We start from the raw sequence: 21336 nt of genomic DNA on the forward strand, positions 1-21336 counted from the left end.
TTATAAACACAAATTTTATAAACACTTAAATTAGTAGACGGTTGATTTAACATAACTTCCTTTAGACGACTTTGGAGCACACCATGGGGTTTTTTGAAGTAAAGATGGTAACCTATTATTGTTCAATTATTATATTTGCATTCCAATAAAAGTTTCTTTTCCAAAAGGGGAATACTGCAAAAAGAAATAAAATAATACCCCACTGCATGTTGCTGATGAGAAAAGAAAAAAATTCTGAAGTTTCAGAGTAGCGCACAAATCCCTGACATTGCTTTGCATTATTATGACAAATATTATGCTAACAATCCTATACCTGTGTACTATATTTTCAGGCTTCTTTGTTGTGGAGTGTATAACTGTTGTTAAACTATGGTGATTAGCATATGAAAATAAAGATAATTCTTAAGCCTTTTAACAGTGAATAAATAAAGCAAAAGGGGCATTTTTCAGAAAACGTTTAGAGGTTCTGTATACGTAAAACATACAAAAAAAATGTTTATACTAACCTTAAACAATTATGAGAAATGATTTTCCCTTGAACTTACTTTTGGTTTATATATAATACATTATAGTAATGCACTGAAGCATTAAAATAGAGCCTAGCATAAGGAACAGCCAGAACACAGCATTGCTCCCAGTGCACAAAGGCTGAAATTCACCGGAGGTTATGTTATTGAATTTACTATTTGTTGGTACTTAAGCACTAGCTCTAGTCCACATTGTGTATTAGTTATTTTAAAGGGGAAGTAAGGAACTTGCTAAATGTAAGCAATTAAAAATGCATTGCTGTTTCTGAAATAATCAAATTATTTTTTATTATCCTCCTCTCAGCATTATCCTCCTTCCATGCAACTTTGGGTCAGAGTTGGTTATTTTGAAAGACAGTTAGCGCTAATACATTGTCCATGCAAAGGAAACACATGAAAAGATTTGACCCCACTGCTAATCAAAATCTCTCTCTGATGCCTGCATGAAGATCGACAAATGTTGTGAGGGCAGATACATAAGATTAGCAACACAGAACACCTAATTTATTATATTTAGAAAACTCCTTGTTTCCATGAGAAAAACCATATATTTAGGGGGTTTTTATCAATGGCCAAGTTTGTGAGATTTCTGAGGTTTTTTCTACCTTGAACAAACTCGCAACCCAAATGTTTTTTTATTCATGAGAACCCCCAAATGTAAAAAACTCAAATACCTCAAATTTAACGAGTTTTCCAGCAAAAACCACCAAAAAAACTGATCATGGTTTAAGAGACCTCTACCATTGACTTCTACATGGCCTTAACAGGTTTTAGCTGGAGTATTTTCAGATTCAAGTTTTTGGCAGCGTCAGGGCATAAAAAAATCTTAAAAAGTACCCAACAAAAACTACCCTCGAAAACTCCTCATTTTTAAAGGAAAACCACAACTTGACCTTTGATAGATAATCCCTTCAATGTTTTTTTTTTTCCAATAGTTCAAAAATAACACTTTAATCAAATACTCCAAAAGAACAACCGTTGCTGGTGGGCTGTTTTGGTGAACTGTACAAGGGCCAGGAGTGGCTTTAGATGAAAGTACCTTTAATGAATGGCACCAATTTGCAGCATTTGTCAGAACACAACTGCACTAACTGTGGTTGCACTTAATAAAGGAGTCCTTGCGAATTCTATGAAACAATAGCACCATACAAAGAAAGAAGTAATTTTATATCACTGAAAGCTCCTCAATATAGATACAATGTACGAGGATAGTTTACACACGTAATCACATAGCGACCATCTTAACTGATAAATAATTGGACATTAATATGCAACCAGTAATTTATAGACAGTTCCCTGGCTTCATTCCTGGCTCCATAGGGTGCATTTTGCCATAACTTACATAACTGTTTCATAGTTACAAATCATAGTTGGAGAGATATTAATATGATGCAATTAAAAAAGGGAAAGTGCATTTGACAAAAATAAAGCAGTAGCCCACAATTTAATATAACCATATACCTAGCAGTACCCGGCAGTAGCATTTATATTTTCCTTTACATATAAAACCAATTAAAACAAGTGGATTAGTCGTCATTAAGGCAATATTTGGCTGATACTTATACAGGCTAAGCTGCACATGTCCCTTTCCCTAGCAAACTATGGTTAGCAAACCTATAAATTATCAAAAAGGGTAAGCTACTGTAAATGAGCAGCAAAAGCCACCCACATGTCGATTTGGCCTTTGGCACTGATCTAAGCATTAATAGACTAGTGCCTTCAGACAGAGAATTTTTAGTTTTGCTGTAGGTCTTTTGTTATAACGTTACAAGGCATTTCTTTGCTTGTTACTGCAACAGTCACCCCTACTTTCAGCAGATAGTATTTGCCATGCAAACATAAAAAAAGGAAAATGCACTGCTAGGCTTTACTTAAAGTGTTTCTTAAATGATAGATTTCATAAAATAAATCACTATATTTAGAAATACACAAAGGATTATATGTAAGAAAAGTAGTTATATGTGAGATATAAATGGGTAGCTTATGGAGAAAGGCATGATCCCCTACGATAAATAATGTTTTGTGAATCCTCATTCAGTTGATTTTCTATGTGCAGCTAAGACTTACTGGTGTGCTCAAACAGGAGTAAAAATGGTGGGTAATTGGAATCTGTTGACAATGTATTCTAGCTCTGTTTCTATAATTCACCTTTCTGGTTTAACATAAAAAAGGAACTAATGCACCCTTTTACATATGCACAAAGTGAGCTTTGATCACAGTTTTTTCTCTTCCATCGAAATGCTGGAACTACTCAGTGGGCTTCACTATAACTGATATAAAGACACCTATGTAACACTAATCTGTTCTGACAAGAGCAGAAATTAGCTGTGGCTAAAAATCTGATCTTCTTGTACCTGACTCTATTTTAAAAATAAAACGGTGGATGGGTGTTAGGTTATATGGTTTCAATAAAAACTAAAAACACTAAAGCAAAACAAGAGATCGTTGCCAAGAATGATACTGAACTGTAACCAACCAGCAAAATAAAGATGTGTCTTTGTGAAGAAATATTACCTTGCACTATAAACAAGTAACATGGAACTCTATTGTAGAATTTAATCAATTTGTGGCATGGACTGAATATTGAAATATAGCATATATGTATTTCCCTGTGCACTCTACCAACACTATATTCATTCAGGATTAATTCCCATCATTACATACTGTAGGATCAATAAAGCCATGATATCATTTTTTTGTAAATAGCAAAATGAAATGAAATGACTATTATGACACAGGAAGGCTGCTTAAAGAACAGCTATGTAGCAAGAAAAATGAGAATGATTTGCATTAAATGTTTCCAATTTAAATCCTCTATTGACCTTTGACCTAATACTGTATTTATTACTTTATAGACAAGGATGAATTATTCCAATCTATGACTAAAATACATTTAAGCTAATCAGTTGGATAAAGCATTAGTATGTACAGTTTACTAAATTACCACACACATGACGTCTATGTACATTTTGATTATCATATGTAATTTAATGAGGGATGCTATGATTATATTCTAGTTGAGCTATTTATACCCATACGGTCCATACAATTCGAAAATTCCTGTTTTATTTGTTTTTCAAACATGAATTATTTGTCAGTTTCTGCTACAAATATCTAAGGGTGGTTGCTTTCTTTACATAGTCAGTTAACCATGGACTCTACATACAAGTGTGGCCTTTTTATGTGACCAGTATTAGAAAGGTTTTCATGAATCTGCAAGCTGAAAAATGGGTATGAGGGACTCCTGGAAACATATTTCATTTAGAAATTCATGTCATGCTTGATAATTATTTTCCTAATGTTAGGATTGATAGAGAGGAGGCAAAGATAATAATCAGCATTATCACAAAAATCAACAATCATCTATTTTATTTTAAAAAAATACAAACTGTTTAATCTTAAGATTTCTTTCCCAAGCTTGTATTTTTGATCTAGTGGCTTATGTTGGAACATACATTTCAAATGCATCCAAGTTCAGTGCAAATCAGAGTATGTGATGAGTGCATTATCCATCCTTTTGGATCCAATTTCAGTTGGACTGGAATAAAGTAAAGCTCCAATGTATAAAATTTTACTTAGCTCATAGATAAACAGCTGACAAAGCTGTTTGTTCATAGTTATGCAGGGAAGTAAACCTTTAATATCATGGGTTTCTGTGCCCACTTTGAGATCCTAGTTAAGATTTAGGTAAATACAGTAGCTTGCACTTCAGGTTAATATGGTGCCAGATATTGTCCAGCTAGCCCCATGTGCAGAACTAGCCATATGTTGACAATGATACAGTGGGAAGTTACTTACTAATTAACAACCTTCTTTTTGTGCCATGCAACATTCACTAAACAGAAATGGATCCACATTAATCATGCTCTTTTGGCGGGGTCACTGAGACCAAAGAAGTTATATTGAAAACCCTGAACATAACTCTAACTCATGCTTAAGTAAAAAGATGATGAACAATAAGAAACAGAAAAAAAAATCTGTTGTTCATCACAATATCCAGAACAGGGCGATAAGAGGGGCTTAGAACTCCATCCTGTTATCTATTTTTAAATAATAAGCATTTAACAAGCGCTTTAGCATAGATAAATTAACTTTTATAGCAGTACTTTGTTTTCGTCTCTTTAAGCATTTTCAAACTCAGTCAACTGTAAAACAATTTATTTACTTGCGTTAATTAAAATATTGTTTGGGGAATGATTCTATAGAGGCAGGATTGTTTATTAACCATTGCATGAAGAATTATTTCGTTTCACTACACAAAATATAATGCATATCGGAAATAAAAGAAAATGCAACAATTATTATTAACCATTGAAAAATGGAAATAAATTAAAATTAAGAGAAAGTGCTTGTATTTTATAGAATATATAAAAATGGCTTCTATATGTTAAAGTCCAAAAGAAACTAAAATACAATTTAGTTTTGCTGATACTTTACAATAGAAAACTGGGTTATACTTAAAAAAATGAAGTGCTATTCTTCAAATGTAGTTTGAATAAAAAAATTACAGAGTTTAGCCACACAACACAATGCAGGACATTATTTGTCATTAAGATATAATTTCAAATAAAACACAAATGTTGAATTTAATTATAAAGATGGATTCTCTGCTTAACATTGATACTTCTTAACAACAAAAAGTTTATTTTAGCATCATCATCAGCATAATTATGTTATTACTTTCAGGTCACTAAAGAGTTTGATATTACAAATGATGACATAATTTGCATATTGTAAGGAGAGTACCATTTTTCGCAACCTGGGAAAAACAATTGTGATTTATTTCACTGTAGGGTGCCTAATTTTTTCCCCCAGTGACATGGGGTTTACAAGTCCTTTAAGGACTTTAGAATAATACATGATTAGATCATAACAACAAATCAATATAGAAGAAAGGAGTAAAGTAAGGCAAAGGCTTACAGTATAGAGTTTGAGAGAATAACAGAAAATGGAAGAACAAATGGTTTGATACAGATATATTTGCATAGCAAATGCAACCTTACCACAGTGAGGCGCAAAGTGAGTGACAATGCACAGGAAAAAGGAACATTTTCAACAAACAGATTCACAAATTAATGGCAGAGATTGAGAGAGAACAAGAAACACGTTGAAATTGAGCTAGCATCAAGCGCCTAAAGAATCAGAAAAACATGGATCCTTGGCAGATTTTGATAATTCTGCTACTAGGGTGAAATAACTAGTACTTGGGCTCGTTATCAACTGGAGCTCATCACACATAAGAGGATAAAGAAGAGTGGGAAAGGAATAAATCCGAGGTTTGTGGCCTAGACGGATTTGCTCAGAGGCTAAATTGAAGAAGGGCTAATGCAGAGGTTTTAGGTGCAAATCCCAGCAACTCATGAGACATATTGAATACATTTTTCATTTTGACATAGGCCCCTTAGTAAGCAAAACAGTAATCATGGCTATTAGTTAATAGATAGCTAAAGGTCAACCAACATGCACCCATCTGTGTTATCATTTTCTATTACATCCAACTATTTTTTGCAGAAAAGCACCTTTTTGGACAATAGGCAGTTTGATAAAATAAATATAATTTGCGCTACTGAAGTATAATGCCATTTCCATTCAATTGTACAAAGGCCCCTATACACAGTATATAGGATACAAAACAAAGTTACAGAGAAGGCAACATTCACTTCCAAACTTAGCACTGCATTCCTACATTCACTTACCAGATATAAATGCAAAAATGAGGGTGGTTGCTGTTAATACCAAAATCTTAAAAGTGACTTAATAGAAAGATAAGATACCTAGTCAAGGACTTAGAGAAACATAAACACATCACATAAACCATGCTAGTAGTCCTTCTTAAAACATACTCCACAAAAAACAAATGTCAACTGCTCTCTATATCTGAATTTAGATTTCAAAAGAGACAGCAGAATATATATATATATATATATATATATATATATATATATATATATATATATATATATTCAGTATATACTCTCACATGTGCTGTTGCATGGGTTCATTTGTTCTTGTTCGTATCTTTCAGAACATTTTGATTTGAATGCATTTATGAATATTATAAATAACCCATGAGGCATGCAATAAAATGTATTAAACATTCTCACACCTGCAGTACTAAGCAACGAAAAGGGAAACATATATTGAGATTCTCATCTACAGGGATTATCCACTCTAATCAAACGTAATATTAGGTTTGATTTAAATTAACCAGATACTATCAAGTGTACAATTTTCTTTCTGCCTCATTGTTTACAAATCTGTTGCCATCAGTGCTCTGCTTGCCTCTGGCTCCCTGATGGTGCTTTAGAAATAAAGATAATACACAGGAAATGCATGTTTTTTCTGAGTTTAAAAAAAAATGTTTCATGTAAAGGTCCACCACTGTAGAGGTCATATCCTGGTTCCTGTTCACTAGTGCAATTTTTGGCATGGTCTGACAGATGCAATTCTTGTGTAATGGTGCCATTCCTCAGAGTTACACATATGACAGCTATGAGAATAACGCATGATTCAATAGCAAATAAGGAAATATATCCCTATGTGTTTTTTTAAATTGGGCACACATGAGCTATTTCCCATATTGTCCTATTACCTGGCAGGTCAGAGAGCTGAAATGATTCTACAATTTGGCCACAATCCATTAGTATTTTGTTGTGCAGTGATAACACACCAACTCCAACAACCATATCATATGGTGGTAAGTCAGAATGGTCATCATTCAAAAAATAAATGCAGAACTGGAAAGCCAATTCATATATACGGGTCTCTTTTTTGGTCATATTTTAAGTGAAATAATCAGCCCAAGCTTATGTTAGCCTGTTTTTTAACAAGCAGCCTTAAATTGTCTGGCTAGCCTTTTTAAGTACATTCCAACAAAATATGTGGTGTGTCTACTAACATAGCTGAAAGCTCATAGTAGTGTAACTTGGTCCCCCTTCAACAAGGGTGAGTTTAATATGCAATATTGATACAGTCATTCTGAAGAATAGTATACATCTGTATAACTTTATTTGATAAAAGATGTGGGGACAAAGTAATAAAATAATCCATAGGAAAGATTCAGAGAACAGAAAGGCATAAACACTGTAGCTACATTTTGGTTACAGCTAGGGATGGGCAAATTTTTTCACCTTGTTTCGCCGTGGAAATGACGGCCATAGACTTGTATGGCGGCGTGTGAAAAAAAAAGATGAGGGTCAAAAAAATATCACCGCGCATCAAACTTTAATAGACTTTAATGGGCGTCTGCAACATTTCGCTGTCAGCGAATTTTTGGCGAAGCGAAACTGGTCAAATTCGCCAATCCCTACCAGCAATTGGTAAAATCCATTGTCTTGCTAAAACTTGATGTTACGTAGTAATCTGGCCAGGGTCAATTTTTTTATAACACTATGAGGTCCAATCAGCATCGGAATCGGGGGTGTGGGCCACTGGGGCTGCCATATCAGAGGCCTTCACCTCCAAGCTCCCCTGCCCCCTCAGCAACCCGCATCATATGGTAGATGGCAGTATTTTTTTTTTTAAAATGCACCTGGAAGATTAAATACAAGTAATAAACTGTGTCAAATACACCGTGGTAATGGGTGAGTTAATGGGTAATGGGTAACATTAACCAGGACATTATAAACAAGCAGAATTTGTCAATGAGGACCTAAAATACTGAAATACAGGCAGTCCCCAGGTTACATACAAGATAGGTTCTGAAGGTTTGTTCTTAAGATGAATTTATATGTCAGTTGGAACAGATCCATTTACCTATTAAATGCTACTTAGACAGATGATTTTTACCTTTCTGTGAAGATATATGGAAGGAAAAGAAGAGAAGGGAGAGCTCCCCAGTAGAAAACACACACTAGAGGGCGGTTTGTGCCGGTGGTTTTTAAGATAAATGCAAAGCAAACCACAGTACATTACTGTCATAGCCTCCGTTTGTATGAGGTGTATGTTAGTTGGAGGTTTATTACTCAGGGACTGCCTGTACTCACCAAATAATAACTATGTAAAAAAACAGTTTAACCTAAAGATAAAATGAATCAAACATTTATATACATACATTGAAAAATGTTGCTTATACAAAAAAGACAAGTTCTGAGTTCCTTCACAAGTTTTGTATTAACATTTATGGAGTAATACTTCATGTTTGGAGCACAGATGAAACAATGGGTTTCCTTTGTTTGGCATTATCTACTGAATAGCTATGTAACCTTAATTTGTTAATTAATATAGTGAGGTGGAGTTTCTGTACCCAGAGGGAACCAGGCTCAATTTTTTTCACCACATCTACTATACCTTATAATCTCTAGGTATATGTTATTATGTGATAAACTAATTGGTCAATGCACTAGTTTGGGGGTGCTGTGAGTGATCAGTGGCAGCTGTAGCACCAGAGAGGGGGTGCAAGCAACTGGTAGTGGCTGGGTGTCATGCCTTAACCACCAATAGAACTTGGCCTAGCACTGGCAGAGGAGGAAAGTGTAATATAATTTACAATGCAAATATAAGGCCTACATAGACCATGCAGACTATGGCTTCAGTACACCAAAAGGACTAACCAAAAAGAATTTAGAAAATTTAAGCTGTTACTGAAGACAATAAATAATTTCAGTTAATTTCTGTTATACTGATTGTATGATGATGATGGGCTACATCGAAGAAGATGTATGTAGGAATTTGAATACATAGAGGCAGACGCTACTTTATGCAAACACTTCATTGTGCAAAGATAAGCAATATGAAATAAGTATATACTTGAAGGACTGGTGTATTTAATCAACCTCAACTACTATTTAACAATGTAACATAGCCACTAAAACCCTAGTGGCCATTGCAACACAAATACAAAAATAAATGTACACAGATTCTCTTTGGTGATGATGAAAAAAAAACACTTTTTATGCTGGGGCAAAAGTTCAATATTTCACCAGAAAAAAAAAGCATACAGAGAACATTGGTCTCGTATCTTACTTAATGTCAACCTTTATTGTGCTGCATAGACTTGGTAATGATCTTCCAATTTTAAACAGCAGAACAGTGATATGATTAAAGGGAATTATGGTAACATCTTTTTGTTTTGCACTTGCACAGTATGCATTAACAGAATGAATCAATGTTTGTGGTCATTTATTTCACAGCCGGTACTCTTCTAGTTATGCAGCAAGACTTCCCTTTGGCTACATAATATTTTGTTCTCATTACTTTGTACCATAGCAGACATACAGTATATACTGTGCTACTAGAATATTAGTATAGGTTTGTGTATATTTGTATGATTTAATGATGAAATAATAGCATACTACAACATAAACACAAACAACCTAATAACCTTCCAATAAACAAGCAGTCACTTAAAATATATACGGTAGCAAAAGTAAATGTCACCTGTAATATATACTGTACATGCAGCTCTGGAAATTTTGACCAAATCTAGGCTTTGTATAAAGTAATTTAACATCAAAGGTGTTCTTTCCTAGTGAGACATATCCATATTGCTTTCATAGTACTGCAGCAAACAAAGGCAACATTATAGACCTTGCCCAAAACTGAAGTAAAATCCAAGTAAATATTATATAATTCATTATATAATTTAACAAAATTATAAATATATATATATATATATATATATATATATATATATATATATATATAATTAGGTTCTCAAAGTCTAATAGTATATACTTCATCTATAAAGGGCTTACACATAGTTATATCACAAAGCACACAGGCTATAATAAAATCCACTGTAGTTTTATTAAGAGAGAGAAGGTGACTTGTAAATCTCATTGATACTAGAATGCTTTAAGTCTTCTAAGATTTCTATCTCCCTGAAATAATTGCAGCAGCAGATGAGCGCACATAATATAATGTATTGTCTCCTTGTGCTTCTTAGAATGTATAACAATAACATCACTGCCATCCCATATGCCCTGTGTCCAGGCTATATATTGCTAAAGCATAAAGATATATTACTGACCATAATGAATATAGAATTCTCTAGACCTGTGTTCTGTTAGTCCATACATTTTAGAAAAGAATTAACTTTATAGGTGTACTTAACGGGAAAAAACTGTAGTGATTAACCAACAAGGGTGTCAGTAAGCACATAAGCACAACCACTTATTCCTCCAGAGCTGTATTTATAAATAAGGTAATGAAAAAAAACACACCTTAGTGGATGTGTACACTGCTGAAAATGATATTCAAGATGTTAAAATGAGTTTAAACGATCTATGCTAAATGGACAGAGGCATTGCACTTGACAAAGATAAGTTATAGCATCAAATAGGAAGAACTTAATGCAGATGGAATTCTAACTAAAAAAGGTAATTCAAGAAAAGAAAAAAACAAGCATAATTCATTAATTATCAGCCCCAAGATAAGTTAGCAGTATCTAGGTGATATAAATGAATCAGTACCCAAACAGTACCTAGAAGACTAGAAGGAGAGCCAAGTAGTGACCTCCAAAGCACTGCAGAGGTTCATGGATGTGCCTTTGTATAGTGAATAATTAAACTGCATCAACATTCCTTAAATCTGTTTCAGCATTGTGTTTTTCGGTGTTATTAAAACTCTTCTGCTCTAAAACTCTGCCGAAGGAAGCTTACTCAACCCACATTAAATCTTGATAATGTAATAATGAGTCTTTTAAAGGGATAATAATTTTAATTCCCCTATCTGCAGCAATAAAGATTGTATACTGCTAATCCGTTTTGCCCTTTCAATTAAACTTGTTCAGCGTGTTCTATTTAGTCAGCACCTGTATGGGCCATTAAAATTCCTGGTCTGTCAGAGTCGTATGCTGTTCGCTGTTGTTTTTAAATTCCATTAAATCCAAATAGTCTTTATCGCCCCATGACCACTGTGACTTCAATCAACCAATTTAATTACCTTACAAAATTGTCAGTAGCAAAAGCAAAGAAAAACAAGGAGGGATGTGACGTTATCAAATTGAAATCTTCCACTCTGCTGTTTAATCAGGACCAGTCAATAAAAATGCTCCTCATCACCTCTTCCCTTCAAGGGGTGTTCAACCTCACGTCCCTTCCAAGGTGTTTTTTTTTTCCTAGCATGTTGTTTTTGCTGAGAACAAAACATAAAGTGGCCTTGGATCATGATCTTTCTTCTCCTCTATTATGGTTGCACAGATAGGATTTCTGAACAGAGGCAAGAGTACTTGATCTTGCAGCTAATATTATTATGAGCATTGAATAATGGCAGAAGCTTATTAGCTGTTATGCATTGTAGCGTGTGCTTGGATATCATATCTGTCAATGCTTTGTACAAGCACATCTAAGCGGCCTATACACGGCTTTTGGAATGGACTGTTGCTATGAGCATGAAGCCAAGGCTATACATTTCTTACTTGGCCCCTGTTAGAATACTAATGCCATTGCCTTAGTTAAAATATGCCTAGTGCTGGAACAGAATATGACAATGTGTAAACTGTATTTGCAAATGGAAGAGACATTTGAGAGAAGGGGAGAGAAAGAAAGATGACAGCTTACGAGCTTAGTTGTATACAGAATTATTATAAAACTTCATATGCATGCATGACAATCCTTCTTGTTGGTAGAGCCTTGATCGTCAAAGGAAAAAAACTAAATTGTCATGAGAAACAACTGTATAGCACTCCCAAAAGGTGCTCCTAAAATAATCTAGAAAAGGGCTACCCTGCTTTATGGAGTTGAAAGTTTAGAACTTTAGAATATGTTGCAGACCCTTTGTGCACTGCAAATCTGGACAAAGAGGTTCGGTGATGTTTGGGCATCTCTGAGTTGCCTGTAGCAGTTCCATAGATACCTGGGATTCAGCTGGAAGCTTTCAACTCTGAAGACTAAATATTAGTATGTGTGTACAGTGGGTGGGGGTATTTTGATTCCAATTTAGTCAACCCATCCCAGTCACTCATTTTAATCTAGGCTTTGGGATGTAGTTTGGTTTTTAGGTTCATATCATGGCAATCAAAGAATTGAACTGCATACAGTTTCCAATTGTCAAGGTCACTATAATAAATACAGTATGGTCAATATGGAAACCGGTTCCCAATTCAAAGGAAAGCTGTATGGCACCGTAGTTACATTCACTTGTATATAAGGCTCCTTGTATAAAAGTAGAGAGCGCGCTGCCATTAGCCTGCAATGCGCACACAGTGGGGCTGGAAGGTCGCTGATCTTGGTGCTGAACTCAGGGTGAGATCCACTGTGAGACTTCAGCGTCTACAGCTGCAACACTAGTTAAGTGTTTATACTGAAAACACTTCCAGTAACTAGTGTCGCGATTGTTTGGCAATGTACAAACTATTGTGCCAGACATAAAGAGGGGTTAAACTAAATACACGAGAAAGCACAGATGGAATAAAAGGAAAGTTCCAGGCTTAAACACATACTATATATGTAGTGTGTCCCATACAGACCAATATGTTCTACATTTAAAACGTGGTGGAAACAAAGACTGGATGGTGCTATTAGTAAACAATGCAGATTGTGGATTTGATATCAAATTCTAGATCCACATGTTTGAGAATACAGGGAAATAAAAACACTGCTGTCACTTCTCGACACTTTAAAAGATCTTCCCGGTAGGCAGCAGCCAGAAGCATTACAGGGTATCACCTGAGGAGCACAGCACGGCGCCCAGTTGTAAGGCTACACCGGAGGTTAGAGGCAGCAAGTGTTTAAGGACTCGCCTGTTGCCATAGAGCTGTGGGCAGGAAATCAGCAGCTAGTTATCCTTTGAAGATTCACTCTAGACAACTCTTGACCTCAACCACACATAAAAGAACCGGCGGACTCCTCTCTGCGATTGTTATCAATTTTGTCTAATCTTCTGTAAAGCTAAATGAATGAGGGTGTTTTTTGTTTTGTTTTTTGTTTCGGTAAAAGGGACCGATGTGGGAAAAGACAAGTATCAACAATGTAGGAGAAAGCTACAGCTCCAAGCCATTTGTCATGGTCAAAAACAAGACAGCGTCAAAAGACGCGGAATTCTTCTTCCCAGCACTTGGCGACAATAAGATGTTAAGCTTTCCCTTGTGTAGTGATAGTGGAATGTTCAGGATTCCATACAACAAAAAAGCAGAGAAAGAGCTTTTTGCCGGTCACAGCTATGTAAGCACTGTATTTCTCCACTACCTTGCTCTATACAATACCAACTGCTGGGGCTTTTCACTTGCTCGCTGATAACATCATCCCATATCGCCCTATGATTTGACAGTGTTATTACCGGCACCCGATGTGATTTATACAAAGCAACTGACTCTTCTCCAGTTCTCACTCGTAAAAATGACCAAAGCGGGAGGAGGGTGTGGGGTATTGAGCAATAGGTCTCAAAGCTCTCTGCCAAGTGAATACTTTCACGCTTGAGTGACAGACTGAATAGTGTGTGATGGCACTGGATTAATACAAGACATGTTTGACTGGTGCACTGCTTTCATTGTCATTTGTAGGCTGCATTCAAGGCGAGAAACAATTCATGCGATGATATATGGACCTGTGTATCTGCTGCCAGAGAAACAGGCATTCCTAGGGATGGTTGCTACTAGCAACTTGCCTCAAGCACCACCTCACAAACCAGATGGCGGCAGAAGAAAGTCACACTATGAATTCAACATTCATCGCCAGCTCTGTGTCTTCACCGTTAGATTTCACGCAATGGGTCTTCTAAGTACAGTCACCTCTCCTCCCAACGCCAAAAAATGGAGCCCGACGTCAACAATTGTTGCACAAATGATTGATGGAGCATACAGGGTATTGGAAAGCGCCTGCTTCTTAAATTGAATGCAAATAGCACACACACATACACGTATTAAGAGTACTAGCAACGCCACATGGCAACACGTTATACAGAATGAGCTCTGTTGTCTGGGAGACGTTTATTAGCACAACCTACCGTTGCTTTCTCCTACTTATATAAACTTTGCCTTGGCTGTACCACTCCTTTGTTGGATATTACAACTTTTCCACCACAAATATTTCAGTTCATAGGAAATCATATACTGCTGGCTCAACACACTGTTATTTTGTGTGTAGGGGGGGTATATAATAAGCTACATATAATAAGCTACATATCCCTTATACAATATCCCACTGGCACTGCCACTTGTTATAGCGATCTGCCACCCCTACAGAGTTTTAGATGGAGAGCAATAGTTGTCAGCACACTTTAAAGTTGCTAGCTGGTATTTTGACAAGAGTTACAGTATGAACCCCACTGAAAATATCCAAAGGAAGGACTGAATTTAAGAATCACCTAAGCCTGTATGGATGTAAATGAACCCTTATTTTCATGAAGTTTCAGTAATACATTCAGGGTAATCTCCATCATGATCCCATAGACTGCGTTGACAATAATCCATTTCTGCAGACACCAATGTGTTCATTCTGCTTAGAATCATACACAGATCTGGCTGCCTCTGCTACCTAAAAGACTAGCTGGCAGACATGAATGCATTGTTTCCACTGTCTCTTTCATTCAAGCCATAATGAAAAAAATAAAGGGAGAGATTCTTACCAAATCGTAAAACATGTGTGGTCCCTTGAGAATAGCCAATCCAAAATAAGCAAGCCACGAATCGGAGGGTGCACCTGAAGAATGAATTAGTTAGGGAAGGGGAAATAATCTTCATGGTTCCAGCGCACATCCTCGTGTCTCCTTCCCCCTATAGAGCGTCAGCTTCCCCGGCAGGGTACGAATGAAAGAACATAGACTGATGGCCCTCAGACACAATCACGGCATGGTCACAGAGACAACAGCGAGGAGGATCCGCTTCCCAAACCCATTAGCAATCCCTGCATGTTCTTCATTCACTGCGCCAAGGAGCAACCTTCAACTGCAAGGAATGGTGGGACATCCATGTTAGTCAGAGGGGGGAGAATCCTTGAGAAATCCAAACGCATATGTCCATCCCGGTGAGCCTGGAAGGGATGAAGGGGGAGGGAAGGCAATCAATAGATAATCCAGCTCGAAAAATCGCTGAGCTATGGTAACATGGGGAAGTGTATGTGAAAGAGCGATTTACTGGTAAGAGGGTTTGCTGTTCTCCCTTTCTGCTGCACTGCTGCACGGCTTCTGACGTGGAGCCAAGATTAAGTGAGAGAAATTGAGATAGCTCCTCTCTTTTTAAGGCTGCCAGCCAGACAGCCTGAGTTAAGCACCTGATCTGATATCCCCGTGGTGGAAAGCAGTTTGCGCTTTTTTATTCACGGACGGAAAACGCTGCTTTCCAGCTTGTATTCTAAATAGGGTGCGCTACACTGCTAGGACAGAGAATCAATCGCTGAATCTTAATAGAGGAAGAGCTGTCGTGTCACATTGGCTCTGACTACGACTCGGGGAGCAGAAGTTCACGACAAGACAGCCGTTTCTGGCATGTGTCATAAAGGTCTCCCCATGGTTTTTCAGGCTGCTCTTATTTTAACTGTTTGGCATAATGGGCGTCTGCAAGGCATTTCATTGCTGTGTGCTGCAGGCACCCCAGGCAACTAACGGGCTTGAAGTCACAGTAGACTTTGCCTGGAGACTCTCCAGCCCCTACTGTGCCACGGTGGAAATGCAGCGCCAATTTGTAACACGCCGCTAAAGTTTATCGCTATGGATGTGGCTCTGTATTATAGTAGCGCCAACATCTCCACTTACAAGGCTGATAGCGCAACAGCTGGCATATGGGATCTTACTTTAACCCTAACAGTTTTATAACCAGCCACAAGGGCTTGCGCCATGCCTAAGGGCACTGATACCTAATATGACTATACGGGAATAGTTCTTAATAACAGTGGTTTTACCTCTAGAATGCCTTTATGAGATATTAAGAAGAGATCTGCTGCAAGCTGTCTGAGACAGATACCAGGTACTATGGTCGTCTGCTCGAAAGGGGCGAGAAATGCTTCATTGCTTGTATTCCAAAGTTCCACGACTTAGATCTGAACGATCAATATAGCCGTATCGTACTCATTCCAGCTCATCAATCAATAATACAAAACCGCAGGGAACAAATGTGTTAAAAATCTAGTTCACGACCCAAAGCTTGGTTACACAAGGGAGTCTGTCAGTTACCTTTATAAAGTCAGTACAAGCCCAAATGCATTTTACACCATAAAAACCTTTATTTAGCTTCCATGCGTTATCCAGCATACATTTAGCCAAGACAAAGAGTAAGTTGTCACTATCATCGGCCTGTTCATATTGTATTCAGCATCATTGCCCTTTTTATATTGTGCCATAACTGCAGTGTCAACCTAAGTATCATAAATGGCCAGTTATGATATCTAGGAGGCAGTTGTGCCAAATGATTTGGCTGTTGGAGCAATTTGTATATAAATTCTGTGCAATAAAGGCAAGGGCGTCTAGCGACTCCTTCAGTTCAAATGCATATCTCTTTGAAGGTATCTTAAAAAGAACTTGCCGTAATGGAAAAGGCTACATTTATATTACTTCATGGCACAGGACAATCTGATATAAAGTATGCAATTATATTGTTAAACTAAACTCTTCTGGGGCTGACAGTGACACTCCCTGTGTTATGTCTATTGTGGTGCAACGTAGTTTTGCCCATCTGAAGTAGGAAATAATGATTTCTGTGACTCTTTAGAGAGAGTAATGCTTGCATATCACTACAGCAACAAGAATGCATTGGATATAACGGAAGCTTTTTGCTTCTAACCAATATCAATTAATGTAGTGTTATCACCACTGACACTAATGTAACCACCACATGCCCAGCCAATACGGGTTGAACAACTGTATACACCAATGGCCCAGCCATACAAATAATGTTGGCTACTCAGAGTAACTCTGCTGAGCATGGACATTGGAAAGAATGACATTTCAGCACCAAGGAGAGCTCATCATCTTTGTACTGTGCAACAACAAGCATGCATCTACCCTGCATTGTACATTCTGTATATTGCATACACTGAGCATTGTGCTACACTTATAAATAGTGTCCTATAACTAGGATACAATACTGCACCTGAAGCCGATGCCTTTATATAGTCTCTATAACGCAGTCCAATCTTATACCTTTCTTGTAGGCCTGAACCGACCGCATCGATGTGAAATTGAGAGTCTCCTGGTAATTTAGCATCTGCAGTGTTTCCAGTGCACCAAACAACATGTCCTATATTAGCTTGAAGAAAACCTCCTGAGCCAAATAGTGGAACTTATCAGAAGAGAACTGACATATGCTCTTTTGATTTATTACACCGCAGCTTAGAGGACATTGCCTCTGCACAGCGAATTTCTCTTGCCTTATCTTAATATTAACCTATGATGTTGCTCCTTATTACCTACATATCCAGTCATTTATATAGTGTGTGACTTCTGTACAGAAGAGATCCAAATATTTAAAAGTCTGAGCAGAAGAAACCGGTGGCTAGGGACCGCATGCCAATCGATAAGCAATCCAGTTGTGCTTTTGGGTGCATGTTTGTTAATGTGTCTGTTTTACTGCAGGGAAACCACATTTCTCATAGCATATACTTCTCTTCTCTTGGCTGCATGTGAGTCACGCGACACAAACATTCATGGAAGAGACTATGTTGGCAGTTATTAATAACCCGATAGCTGTTGTCTATACTTGTGTCATTGCTAAATTAAGCCCATACAGTCAATACAGATCAATAGCAATTCAATTTAGTAGAAGGTGTAGAGATCAAATGGAACGGTGATGGGAATTGTTGTACTTGCCATGGTTCTAAAGAGGTCCTAATGTTCAGCTCTGGAAAAGTACTCGGTTGGTCCTAATGAATACTTTAGTATAGAGTAATGAAATGGAAAACTGAAAGGCTGCCATCTAAGCTAATTATAATATATCACAGTCTGCCATATATGAAAAAGGTCTTATTAAGTTAATTACAAGTGTATTTATGGTTACTAAGTGATTACGTGTGTCAGCTTACTGTACCTTTCTAAGTAAGGATTAGATATGGGGCACTTGTTTGAATACAGCTAATGGATTTAAAGAGTGTTTTCCTTGCTTTCCCCAGAGTACCATTGGTTAATAAGTAAATGCGTTGCTGAATCTGTTGCTCCACCCCGTCCCCTTTTCACCCCTGGATTATACAATGTACTCTAAAGGCACGGGTAATATTCAACCCTTAGCTGTCCAGCTGCTGTAGAACAAAACCTCCCAGCACCCACAGGGCTTTTAGATGGTGCTGAGAATTGAAAAACAAGGTACAAGCAAACCATATGAGTTATCTTTCTCCAGTTAAATATCCACCAAAGGCATATAAAACTATTTTTTCTAACATGATTTTCTTTCATATGTAATAGTAATCAGATCCTTTTATTTATTTTGTGCTGTACATAGTGTTGTTGTCGTTGAGACACAGAGTATTTTCTCAACGCCTTCAAGTAATGTAAGTACAGTAATGTAGTAAAGCGCAGGCATTTTCCTCCAGATTATGTATCCCACAGGAATCAATCAAATGTTTTGCATTGAAATGTAAATTCTGATAGTGGCGATAAATATACAATAAAATAAGTGTCATAGGTTCAATGACCCTTTAAGCCTCAGGAACTATTGCTTCCAATATAAACGGTACACTGAAGGTGGCCAGCTTGTATACAGCTCTATACACAAGTCATTGGGAGGTGGCATGAATGAAAAACCCCAGCACTATCAGAAGCCCAGGAGCCTGCATATAACGAATATGAATGCATATAAATAATCCATTAAATTGTCTATATAAAAATCCTTAGCAACATAAAAGCCATGCAATCTAGGATGGATGTCAATGTTGGATGCCTTTGTACATTGCATCTCACCCTTCATACTACAGTAGCTATGAGCTCATCCTATTAAAGTAATGCCAAGGCAGTGAATAAAAATATATCCACTGCAAAATACACAATTAATGGGACACTGCTGATTTTAATATGCTGTAAACGTTTTAGCTTCTTGGTTTAACTAGTGTATTGGGGCATTAAAAGGCCCGACTCCTGCTTCTCCAAAACTGGGGATTTCCCAAGCTTCCTATTAGCTCACTGAAATTCAGATTTACAGCCTCATCTCTGCTGTGTTGATGATTAATGACAATTTAAGATGGTAATTAATGGCTAGCTGCTGTGAAATCTCCAATTCTAATTAAAGATCTGTCCCAACCATAGATTTACTGTTTTAGTCAATTTCAGATTTCACTACCTAGCCCTAGAGTATTTTAAGAACAAGCTATGCTTTCTAAACGAAATTTAGCAGCTGCATAGAAGGAACACTCTTTTAGTGCAGAAATGCCTATTCTGGGGGGCAATGGCCCTTATTTTATAAACCAAGAACTACTAGAACCCTTGAAAAGTCTTTGATTGGATAATGGGACTTACAAGTTTTACAACTTCAGTGAGCAAGTTGCACTTTACTGCTGAAGATGACATGTGTAATATGCATCAGCAATAAGATTCCTGATATTGAAGCTTGTAGCTGAACTACAATTCCCAGGATGCACCAACATACTAGGCATAGCTGGAAGGGTAGTCAATCAAAGCTACAGGTAGCAGATATATTGACTATATATATTGCTATAGTGGCTTAGAAGGTGGTACTGTGCAAATACAGAAGACTCAATCTGATCTTTTCTTCGACAGCAAAACAACTTTTTGACAGGGGTTCTTGCTAGGACTCATAGCATAAATTAGAATGTTGCCTGACTTGACCAAATCGATACACTATTGCCCAAAAACGCTTAAAAAGATACATCTTTACGCGACTATAGCGAGGGTAGGGTTCTAATACATTTTAACACTGGCTGTACCCACAGCTATTGCTCTTAGTAGGAACACAACAAGTTTGAGTTGCTCTAAATACACATGAAGTAAGAGCGGCCCTGGCTGTGCGGAGCATAACGTGGCGGAGCTGTCGCGAATCTCTTGCACCTGTGCAGCAGTCTAGTGACTCGTGAGGACTGAAATAGGAGGAGACAGCGGATCTGTGCTGAGGTCCAGTTTTCCCTCCCCCACTCCTCGCTTAATCCTGCCATGCACGAAGGAAGGTTCACCCTAAGCCTGAGCCGGTGCCAGGAGTGGGGCATCAGAGCCCCAGTAATGTTAGATTTTCCCTTCTGAAAGAACACTTACCTGAGCAACGAGAGACGAGCTAGGAGCTCCCGGTGCTGGCACAATGCAGGGCAGCAATCCTTGCTGGGAAGCCCAGCTCCTGTGACAGAGCAATGAGTGACAAAGACAGAACGGGAACCCTGAGAGCTGAACAGACACTCCCCCTGGTGTGAGCGTCCCGCTTCCAAATAATACTAACATTGTATAGGATGCAACACTGCAACACTGTATATAATGCAACTCTGTATATAGTGCAACACTGTATATAATGCAACACTGTATATAATGCAACACTGTATATAATGCAACACTAAATGCTTTCTTCCTTGGAGCATCACTGCACAAATGCATTCCCAAGGAAGGACACTATACTTAATTTGAGTACAGCAGAGGAGCTCGGGCTTCACTAAAATAGTGTAGAAGCATTAAGATGTATATGTAAATATCACCGTATCTGTCTGTCTGTCTCTATGTATAACTATTTGCTTATGTTTCTGTCACCTGTCACATCTATCAGACTATTTCAGTCTATCCATCTATCTATCTATCTATCTATCTATCTATCTATCTATCTATCTATCTATCTATTTATCTATCTATTATCTATCATCTATCTCTATTAGTCTAGCTGTCTCTCATCTATCTATCTATCTATCTATCTATCTATCTATCTATCTATCTATCTATCTATCTATCATCTTTCTATCTAATCATCTATCTATCCAGGGTTGGACTGGGCCGGCAGGACACCGGGAAAAAAAACCGG

At 37.4% G+C, this 21336-nt stretch overlaps 1 protein-coding gene across 2 annotated transcripts in view; it reads right to left on the minus strand.

Annotated features, from left to right (window-relative positions):
* grik2.L (glutamate receptor, ionotropic, kainate 2 L homeolog) overlaps nucleotides 1-20677 on the minus strand; it is a 322471-nt gene extending 301794 nt beyond the window's left edge. The window contains exons 1-2 of one of the 2 annotated variants that reach the window (XM_041562043.1): nucleotides 20592-20677; nucleotides 15033-15436 (exon numbers count right to left, since the gene is read on the minus strand). In XM_041562043.1, the coding sequence (XP_041417977.1) occupies nucleotides 15033-15162 (130 nt within the window). In that variant the 5' untranslated portion in view covers nucleotides 15163-15436; nucleotides 20592-20677. 2 annotated transcript variants of the gene reach the window in all.
* Nucleotides 20678-21336: the final 659 nt, after the last annotated feature.

Source organism: Xenopus laevis, chromosome 5L (genome assembly GCF_017654675.1).
Source record: "Xenopus laevis strain J_2021 chromosome 5L, Xenopus_laevis_v10.1, whole genome shotgun sequence".
Lineage (NCBI taxonomy): Eukaryota > Metazoa > Chordata > Amphibia > Anura > Pipidae > Xenopus > Xenopus laevis.